General features: G+C 39.1%; 1 protein-coding gene across 1 annotated transcript in view; it reads right to left on the bottom strand.

Annotated features, from left to right (window-relative positions):
- The window catches only part of wdfy1 (WD repeat and FYVE domain containing 1), a 67251-nt gene extending 63998 nt beyond the window's left edge, over window positions 1–3253 (bottom strand). Inside the window, exon 1 of the mRNA XM_048604117.1 lies at window positions 3010–3253. Within this exon, the coding sequence (XP_048460074.1) occupies window positions 3010–3146 (137 nt within the window). The 5' untranslated portion in view covers window positions 3147–3253. The remainder of the gene's footprint in view (window positions 1–3009) is intronic.
- Window positions 3254–11323: the final 8070 nt, after the last annotated feature.

The following is an 11323-nucleotide window of genomic DNA, read 5'->3' as shown; positions in this document are numbered from 1 at the left end:
GTTTAGATACCACAGAGGGATGTAGAACTGGTGGAGATCACAAAGGTCAGGAGGTGCAAGCCCATGAGAACATTTGAAAACAATGAAATAAATTTTGAAGAAAAGCTTTACTTGGGGTGTGGGGGAGGGGCGTGGTGGTGGTTCAGCAACAGAAAAGAGAAAACTGCAGGCTAGTTAGTTTAATATCTGTCATAGGGAAAATGTTTGAAGCTATTATTAAATATATTGTAGCAAGGCAATTAGAAGACTTCATGGTAGTCAGGTAAAGTCAATATTTTGTGAAAGGGAAATCATATTTAACTAATTTATTTCAGTTCTTTGAAGAAGTAATGTGCTCTGTGGATAAACAGGAACCATTGGATGTCCTGCATTTAGATTTTCAGAAGGTAATTGTTAAGTTCCCACAAAAGTTATTGCAGAAAGTAAAACGTTGTGGTGCAGGAAATAACACATTGGCATGAATGGAAGATTGGTTAGCTAACAGGAAGCAAGAGTAAGTATAACTGAGACTTATTCTGGTTGGCAAGATGCAACAAGTAATATGGCACAGGGATGGGTAATGAGACGTCAACTGTTTACAATTTATTTTAGTTACTGGCTTGAAGGGCCTGAAACCACAATTGCTAAATTCACTGACGACACGAAGGAAGGAAAGTAAGTTGCCGAGAGGACAAAGGCATATAGTTAGGTTATGACAGTGGACAAACATCTGACAAATAGAATACAATGGGAAGATGTGAAATTGTTTGTTTTGGCCGGAAGAACAAATGGAGTATATTATTGAATTGGTGAGAGATTCCAGTTCTCTGATATGAAGAGGGATTTGAGTGTCCTAGTACATCAGTTGCAAAAATCTAGTATGCCCATGCAAGTAAGTAGGAAAGCTAACAATGATGTTGTTTATCATGAGGGGAATTATGCAATGGCTTATGAGCAAAGATTGGACAGGCTAGACTTACATTCACTAGAATCAAGAAAAATAAAAGATGATTTGATGGAATAATTCAGATCCTAAAGAATTTTGACAAGGTGGGTGTGGAGAAGATGTTTCTCTTGTGGGACAATGTAGAAATAGGGTTTAAAAATAAGTGAACACCCATTTAAGACAGATAGTGATTTTTTTCCCCTCAAAAAGGATCACTAGACTTTGAAACATCCTTCCACAAAAAAAAAGTGGAAACAGTGGCTTTGGATATTTTTAAAGCAGAGATGGATGGATTCTTGGTAAGCAAAGGGTGAAAGTTTATCAGGGACAGGCAGAATTGTGGAGTTGAGGTTACAATTAGGTCAAATACTAAGTAAAAACCAAAAGAACTGCAGATGCTGGAAATCAGAAACAAAAACAGAAATTGCTAGAAAAGCTCAGCAGGTCTGGCAGCATCTGTGGAGAGAAATCGGAGTTAATGTTTTGGGTCCAATGACAGAGCAGGTTCATGGGGCATACTCCTGCTCCTGACTTGTATGTTTATATGCACCATTAAGCAATGCAAGTCAGTAAGCTCAGGAGTGATGGCTGAACAATACTTGGTGAGCACTAGGATATATATCAGTTTTAACTCAGTGGGAGTTTACAGAGTGGAAAATATGAGAATGTGGTGAGGGAATCAATCCAAGAGGCAACAAAAGGTTGGATTAGATTTTCAGCAGCAGATGAAGTGAGGCAAGATGGAGTTGGGTAACTTGACTGAGGTAGACGTAGGTGGTCTTAATGATGGTACAGAAGTGGTTAGAAGCACAACTCAGGGTCAAATATGGCTCCAAGGTTGTGAATATTCTGCTTCAGCTTGAAAAGAGTCAAAATAAAGCTGGAGAGTACAGGGCAGAGTTTGCAGCAGGGACTGAAGACCATGAATTTGGTCTTTCAAACAATTAATTAGAAGTTTTTTTTGTTTCTCAAATACCAAATCTTAGCTGAGCAGTCTGATAATTAAGAAAGAGTGCAGAAGAGTCAAAACAATTGTTCGCGCGGTAGAACTGTGTCATCAGAGTAAATGGAAACTAACGTTTTAACTTAGGATATCTATACATTTCACATATATAACATATCCTAATCAGTAATGAAATGGTGCAAACGTTTAAACAGTTCATACTGTACTGAACAGTTTCCAAAATGTCAAGAGGACAGTGTTACTTTATTTCTATGTGGCCCCTCAAACATTTCAAAAGATGATTTAAGCGATATTAAAACAAAAAGAGTGTGAAAGAGAACTGTGTGCGTTGGAGTAACTACCGAAATAAAAGATCATTCCAAGAATTAATATAAAGCTTGGATTTTTTTTTTGTAAAATTCCACCTCAACCAGTTTCCATGGGGTTTTAATCCTCAAGATTAAAAAAGGACCACATTTTCATAAAAGTCTGAAAAGAAACTTTTGCTGCTGTGCCATCTCAGTGGTAAAAAACATACAGTAGCTGGTTCTTTTCAAATCACTTCTCCTTTTGGGGGAACAGTGAGTTTTTTTTTTGCGAAATGTGATGTTCTTTGCAAATTTACGGCTAGGACTCTGAGACTCTGACGACTTCTTGTTCGCTCATCTCGCTAATCAAACTTTGGTTTCTGTTCTAGGCTCGGCAGTCATTGGGGCCAATGGAAACCCACGCAGTAGACAGAAGTAATATGGAAGGTGAACATTTTGTTTTGTGTGCGTGCCCTACAATTCGGTTTCTTCCAAAAGCGCCCCATCCACGCTAACTCATAAGGGTCTGGTGATGTGAAAGCTTTTAAATCACTAGTTGTGAGAACAGAGCCAAGGGAGGAGAACCAACATGTAAACAAACCTAAAAGGCACCCGCCCGAAAGTAGCGAAGACCAAACAGGGACCGAGTCAATTACCAGCAAGAAATGCCCCGCCAGTGAAACACACAGAAACCCACATCCAATTCTCTTACAAAGAGGAGCAGCTTCCAACATCTGCCACACAAAGAAATATTGTCTATCCCAGTCGCATATGGGAAGAGGGTCAGTGATTCCCCAGGGAGGAGACAGGAGTAACACTGGGCTCCTCTGTACCTGTCCTCGCTGACTGTGATCACCCCATCTTCCTTGGGAATGAGCACAGCCGCGTTCACTGCGTCCTGGTGCCCCTCGATTTTGTTGAGCAGAACCGGGCGGCTCGTATTCATCCGGGAGTGGATTTCTGCCGCCATCTTTCTGCTTTTTGGAAAGCAATCAGCTGACAGACTCCGTTTTACTTTGGGTTTACCGTATTCACTGAAATACAGGCAATGGGAATACAAACACTTGCAGGGGATGTGCTCCAAAGATGATTGACAGCTCGCTTCGGGCAACAGATGGATCCCTTGCGAAATAAGCAATGACTCAAAAAGCTCGGAATAAGTTTAACTTCATCACATCCTAACTATTTTCCCAAGCAGCTTTCAATTTTCCATTTAGCCATTTTCTCCCTTCTGTGCAAAAGCTACCCGCCACCTCCGTAAAATTATTTATGTATAATTATGTTTCAAAGATGGTGTTGCAAAAAGAAACTAGGACACAACTCTTGACAATTTAGGAATTGTAGTTACCATTAAACGTTCCCAGCGGCAACAACAGGCCATTCTCTCACTTACTTAACGTGCAAACTATTTCTGATTTTGAATTGATTCGCCGGGCGACTGTACATCTGTCAGAATGAAAAAGAAATCCGTCTGAATCATGACATTTCTTTCACACACGTTGACATGTTTCAGCGTGGTTCTCATCGTATTATATCTGCACTAACCAAAAAAAAAGCAAAAATTACTTTATTTGATGATATGAAGACAAATACTACCAGTTGCACGTGATGAAGTTTGGCATTTGGTGAAGAATTAGCAGAAAAACAGGAAGCGTTAGAAAATATCGACCCATTCAGCAGCTTCGTAGAAAACAGATAAATGAATGGCTGGGAGATCTGGAGGAAAACACAGATCAGCGTTTAACGAAAAACAGAAAAAGGATGTGAGAGTAGAAATAATCCCACACAAAGTAAAATAATTTGTGAAGTGTTTAAATGGAGCAGGAGTGGGCCCAAATAATTGTTGAAAATATTATCATAATTACTTCCTGCCCCTCAATTTAACAAGCAATGTGATATTTTTCCACTTGAGATCTGGGAACAAAGAAATACACAAAGTTCCATTGTAACAAATTGTTCTGTAATTGAAGGTTTTAATATTTTTAATGCTATACAAAAGCCACAATCAAGTTTTAGTTGTTCATTTCATTTATTTTCATCTAAATGATAAAAAAAATTAATTCTACCTTCAAATTCGTAATCAAAAAATGCTGAAAATGTACTAAAAAAGGCAATAAAAATCACATTTTGTGGATAAAGTATCCCTAGAACCCTCATAAAAATTGTGTTGTCAATTTCCACGTGAAAAAGTGTATCCACCGCTGCAAAATAAATGCATTTAGAGATACTTCTGAGTATTTTCCCATCTCCTTTAGTTTTCTGTTTTAAGGCAAGACCAACTCACAGCATCACAATCTGCACAATGTGTAGGGCAGGGAAGAATGTCTTGAAATCACCCCAATGAGACTGAGAACTGTTAGCCACAATTTAATTCACACCGTCTATCCAGCCAACTAGCACGCACCCTGGTCCATGAGAAATCAGAGGTACTGTGGCAATGTACACTTGTTATGTGTATGCCGGAGCTCTGGACAGTGAAGGTAGAGGCTGAATTTCTTTCCATCAAACTTGGAATCTCTCCCACTTTTACAGCCTGCCCTTGGTGTACATAGAAGAAGTTACAAGTTGACACTCAAACCTGTTTGACCATGATGCATCTTAAAAGAAAATCCAAGGCCATAAAACAGTGCAGCAATTTTGTTTCAGACAAGTAGAGTGGGCCACAAAGAAGCAAAATGGGAAAAAAAAATTCATGTAGTTAATGATGCTATACAGTCATAAATCAATTCCCAGGGTGCGACGGAAGGGGAGAAGACTGAGGAGGCAGGCAGTGCTGAAGCCACTACCTAGGCAGCAATGGGCTACCATCAATAAGATCCGTGAAGGTAGTGGACTGTATGGTGCGTGGCCCCAGGAAATCAACATAAGTTTGTCAGGCTATGACGTGAATACATTTATTTGACCAGAAAGTTTGGTAGCATTAGTGCATTAGTACATAAGATCAATCAAGGACAAGTGGTTAAAAATAATAAAGGGAATGTATCTAAATAAATGAATTATTTGTAACAAGGTTGATGAACAAATAACACAAATTGCGTTAAAGGATTTTATCTAATAGAATTAAGAGATTTGGTTGCTGACAACTGGGTTAGGAACTAACTATTCCAGACAAAATAGAAAAGAAGTTGGAGTAAACCTGACCTCAGCTATTTACGCCCTATATTAATGACTTAAATTAACAAACCAAGTTAATATATCTAGTTTGCTGATGCTACAAAGTGAGGTGGGAAAGTAAATTTTAAGGAGGATGAAGAATCTGCAAAGGGTTATAATAAACAGGCCAAGTGGTTGTGCAAAATGACGACAGAATATAATGGGGGGAATGTGAAGCTATCCACTTTTGTAGGAAGAATGGAAAAGCACAATATTTGTAAAAGGTGAAAATGATTACATGTTGGTGTACAGAGAGATTTGGCTGTCCTTATTTGTGGTATATGCTGGTACAGAAATCAATTAGGAACGCAAAACATGTTTTGGCTTTTAATGGGAATGGTAGTTGGGAGTATAAGAGAAAGAAAGTCTTGCCGAAATTGTAGAGGACTTGGATTACGATGCATTGTTCTGGTCTGCATACACAGAAAAATGGAAAGCCTTGGAGGTGGATCAATTTTGCTATAGTGATTGAGTATACTCAAGGCAGAAATCAATTTAAGAAACATGGAAATCAAACAGAAAACTGGAGTTGCAGCTTATATTGGATGGGAAATCAGACCATGGGAATTTTTGGCCTAATACTACTCCTTTTTGCCAGATTCTTATGTTCTTAAGAAACATTTAGATATACCTTCACATTTCTGTAAACATTTATATCCACATAAACATCTAGGTCTGAGGACTTGCAAGCACATTAGCAGGACCAAGATATTAATGTAAGTATTTAATTAATCTTACGCTTATATTTCTAGGCAATCACAAAATAAGTATTTCATTATATCTATTTACATTCAACGTTGTATAAGAGAAGTATGAATAATGTTCTACTTGAAGTGCTTCACATTTTGTCCACAAAGTCTAAGGTTGAACTCCATTATTGACATGTTTACCCACAAATTATAAGCAGCTTTGCTTGATGCATGAGGCATTGTTTTAGGGATTGTTTTTCCAGAATATTTAATCACAGGATCCTCCTTTTGTCATCTGGTTGGAACGCTTATATCTCTTGTACAATTACATTGTTTTATGTTTGCAGGTGCATGTGCCATTGTGAACTACACAAAAGGTTATTTTCAGCTCTGAAAAATTGGCTGTAACAATCATTATTCACAAGGGCCTTTGGTCCTTTCCTATTATTGAGAAGTTGCACAGGAAAGTTTCTCCGTGAAATTCTCATGTTAAGTTTTGTTGCACTGTTTCCTTCTGGTTCATATAATAGCTTATCACATCCTATTTATACATGTACACATCCTGACGTATTTCTTTAACTATAGACATGTCTTCCTCATTTCTGCTTATAAATATTGCTTTGCAGGCAGCCTGCTCATGAGAGAACATAACCTTTAATTTGCCAAGTTTTCATATTTCCAGAGATTGGTTAATACATTCATGGATTATACCATTCAGACAATTCTTTTGGTATCATCATTGAAGGGGTTTTAATTTTCTTTTCTCATCCTTCCTAATTAGTGAAGTCAGAAACAGCATATCAATGAGGTAAGATTTGGCACTAATGGAATGTAAACGCATTCAAGTAAGCTTCTCACTGCCCAATAGCAAAATTCTTATCTTGCTTTTTCTCAATTTCAAGAATCTAATTTGCAATTCTTGTCATATTTTCCTAATTGACTTGCCATTGCCTATATCATCCAATGGCTGGGAAAATTCTGCTCACAGTAATGGTCAAGCACAAATCAGTTGCCTGATGTAACTGTCTGTTGTTCAATTATTTCAGGACACAATGCTGTGCATGTATAACAGGACCTCCTGCTGAAGGACAGATCCAGTTTTTGATGTTTTATCTCCACAGTAAATCTCATGGTCAAGCGATGAGGTGTGGGATTTGAGACAGGGCTGGGCACTTCAAATGAAACTGCCCTCAATAACCAAGGCTCCCACTGCCATCAGGTACTGAAGCCCCATTCAGTGCAACAGCCTTCCTTTCTCACTCAACATCAAACCAGTTAGGCATCCTGAGAGCTGGGTGGGGTGGTGGAGAGGCAGTGAGGGTGGCAGTTGTCCTTCAGGAAGAGGCTCAGTCTTAGGTAGATCAATAGAGACTTGCCCTAAAGTGAGCCTGAAATTTGGCAAGGTAGACTGTGAGTAATTGACATAGGAGTAGAGGTGTCAACCATCACTCACCAATGACTTTGCTGAGGAGTTTGAGCTGATTGATGCCGCTTTCCTCAGGCAGATCTCTGCTTCACAGAGTTCAGACTTTCCCTACCATTGGCTATACCAAGCTCTCCCTATCTGCTGTTGGTCAAACCTTTCATAGCCTGGTGCCTGATAGTTCATAATCCGACTGATACTCCAACAGTCGTAATGAAGTTGAGAATAGCAAAGGTGTTGGGGTCACACTTATTAAGAGATATCCAGGTATCTTTAGAAAACATGCATAGTGACTGCTTTAAGCAGTGCCTTATGAGGTCGGCAGACCAGACACAGGGATCTTTGACCTTTCTCCACAAGCTCAGGGTGAATCAACATGTACTGGATCCTCCAACTGTTTAAGGAGCAGGGAATTGGGCTGTTCTTTTATCTGCATGCACCATCACTGTTCTTGAAGGCTCATGATAGCTGTCTCCAAATGGTCAACATCAAGCCTTGCTAGACTATCATTTATTACAAGTAGCAGAATGCGCACTTGGTGGAACTCCAGGAGTCGCCCTTGTCACCGGAAGGTACCCTTGAACATTGTCAATTTCAGCAACAAAGATCTCCAAGCAAGGCTGTCTGTAGGTTTCCTTAAACTTGCCACTGCTGTGGACAGTAGACTGACTGGAAGAGACATCTCCAACCTCATTTCAAAGATGAATATTGACCAGTTAGGGGAGACCCAAAGAAGGTGGCTTGCTTCTACTCTTCCCAAATATAGAATGGCTTTCTGTAAAGATGATATTGAAGACGTTGGGTATTGCAACCTTGTGAGCCACAGAATTCAGTAAAGGTTCTTTGCTGCAGGATCCCACCTAATCACTAGGAGGAAGCCTAGGACTACCTACAACTTATCAATTCTGTAAGCCTCCCTTATAGTTCTCATGAGGAAGGAAGATGGAAAACTGAGAATCTGTGTCGATTACTGGGCATCCTTCAATGCAAAGGCCCATAATGAAGCTTACTCTCTATCAGGATTGGATAAGCATTGCAAGTTCTCAAAGCTGCAAAGTATTTCTGCAGTCTCAATCTGGCCCATGGCTATAACCAGCTTTGCATTGCTGAACAATCCTGATGGCCAGCTCAGTGAGTGAATAATGAGCAACACACAAGACTATTAAAGATGGTGTCCAAGAGGACCGAAAAGGGAAGTACCGAGAAGAAGTAGATTGACTAACTGTAAAGATGACAGGCCACAACAGACTTTCCAATTATTGCTTGGGTATTTTGAGGTCAGAATATCAAGGGTCAGAATAAGATATGTGGATCCCTGAACCCCAGAGAGTCATTGAGTGGCTGGACAGAGGAGGCCATACCTCTGTTGTTGAACCAATGGCTAGAGGGAAGCCTCAGAAATTGGTTAACAGAGGGGAGTAGCCCGAGGCCAGCAGTCTGCTGGATTGATATGGAGGGAAGGAGCTCACCCAGTGGTGTTGTGGAGCTTGAAGTATTGATTTGTGGAGGCGGATAGTGAATCAGAATCCTGGAGTGACCTGTGTTTTCTGAATTCAATGGGTGCTATCAGTGAAAGGAAGCCGATGCCAACCCAGAAAAATATGGCAGGCATACCTAAAGCAAATAACTAAAGCAAAAATTGCCAGCAATCATCTGACTCCTAGAGCCCTGGCTGACCGAGTACCCCAACATGGATGATCCTCCAGAAAGCTGGAAATCTTGGGAGGCACCAATAAAGGTAAGAGGCTAAGTAGGTCCTCTCCAGCAAATGCTGAATATCACGCTAACCCATACCATACATACAGATCGGTAATACAAGAGATTGGTAAGTAGACACAAACATTCTATTCATCATGGCATAAGTGAACCTGTTAATCACGCAACTGCTTAGCGCACAATCACTATGTGCTGTGTAGTTGCTGGGATGGCACATTTCTAGTAGGGAAGTGTACGATGGGTCATCCATCAAAGGTAGCAATGGTGATGGAGGGCACTGAGCAGTCAAATGGACTCTGACTGGGAAATGACATCTTTTATGGGAGGAGGGCTATGGAAAGGTGGAGCAGATAAATGAATCCTCAACCAAATGTAAGCAACAGCTTTGTTCCACGTGCATACTGTCAGTTATTCTTTGTTTATCCTTAATTTTCCTTCCTGTTTGTACTGATGTGCCAATGGAATAAAGGATACCTGTTTCATGATCTTTGGGTCTTCCATATGTTGAAATCTCATTTTACATATTATTATAGGTACAGTTTGCATTATTGTGGATAAATGCAGGATATACAAACATCACTCTACCACTTTAATGGCAATTAAGTGCTAAATAATTTGTTTGCTGGTGCAAAGTTCGACTAATTATTTATTCTAACAGGGTAGTTCCCTCATCCACTTGTCTTAAGCTGTCCCTAACTGTCCCTCATTACAGAAAACCTTTTACTAAATCCATAATTTACAAAACTTCACATTTCATGTTTCTGACTGAAATAGTTTTAAAATTTCCAAATATTAGATGAAAGATGTTGTTATTCCACAGTAAAGAAACTCCAAACATCAGCATCGCAACATGAGGTGACAACACATTGTATGCCAACAGAAATTCAAAAAAATCGGAGGGCTATCAAAGAAACTGCTGATTCACTATTGCCCACTGTACACTATCTTACAAAGTCAAAGTTACTGCCAAAGTGTTTTATTTTGGTTGAATGTCAAATTCTTTTGTGTTTTTGTTACATTAATTTAGTAGCACTGCATGATGAATTCCCTTTGATGTTGTACAAGACTAGGTTGTTTGACTGACAGATCTCCTCCACATGAAACAGAAAGATTTATTTTTGCTAGTTATTGTGTCAAATGTTAACAGGTAAGGCAAAAAAAAGGCGAGGTAATGAGGCACTAAAAGCAGTGTAGTCAATGTGGCTTGATTTGCTGGCCCAGGAAGCGCCTGACAAAACAACAGCAAGCCCTTTTTCAAAATATACAGTTAAGCAACATATTGAATGAATGTTCTAGATCTGATCTTTTGGTAAAATTGTCATTGCTACCAACAACAGTGCGCTATTGCACAAATGACAAAAACAATCCATTATTTGTAAAGTGCTTAAAGCATCCTGAAGGCATTAAACACAATGTGGGAATAGAAGATTTAAGTTCTTCCTTTACACTAATGCAAATATTAATTCTTGGCAAATAGGTTTTTAATCCATTATTTTAAACCCAATATTATCACATTGGACTCCAGTAACATGTGAAATCACTAATTTGTTTGTTGCTGTTCGTGGGGGTGTGTGGGATGGGGAGGTATGGAAAGGAGTGTGGGGATGTTGGTGGTGACAGGGTGCATGCTAAGGAAGGCATCATACATTTAATTGAAAGTTTGTTTTAATACTTTGCAGCATTTTATTTTAGATTTTCTGAGAAACTTGCCATATAATCAACTAAAAATACACCAACATAGAATCAATTGATTCCTAAATGTGTTAATTGCAATATTATCAGTTTCTTGTCATTATCATATGATGTTATTAGTTTCTTCAATAGTCATTTCTGTAACAATCAATTAGTTGCATGCTCCAAGTACAAAGCTACAAATTATACATTTGTCGAACATACTGGTGTACTTTTCAAACCAACTTTCAAGTCATTCAAATGAGTAGACAGCAGTCACTGAGAGACTACAAATGTATACGCAGTTGTAGGAGTTATAAACATTCTTACACAGATGTCAAGGCTTTGTAAATGAGCACTTCTACCATGTGTAGTGTAGGCCCAACTAAAATCTTTGGATAGCACAAATTTACTGCTAATACTTGCATTGCTAGTCAAGAGAAATGACGAGCTTTTTCATGCAGGAGAGGTCCTAGAATAGATAGGATTCCAGTT

This window comes from Rhincodon typus, chromosome 13, assembly GCF_021869965.1.
Source record: "Rhincodon typus isolate 14 chromosome 13, sRhiTyp1.1, whole genome shotgun sequence".
In the NCBI taxonomy this organism is placed as follows: Eukaryota; Metazoa; Chordata; class Chondrichthyes; order Orectolobiformes; family Rhincodontidae; genus Rhincodon; species Rhincodon typus.
Note: the sequence above shows the minus strand (reverse complement) of the source record. Positions and strands in the feature narration are given on the sequence as shown.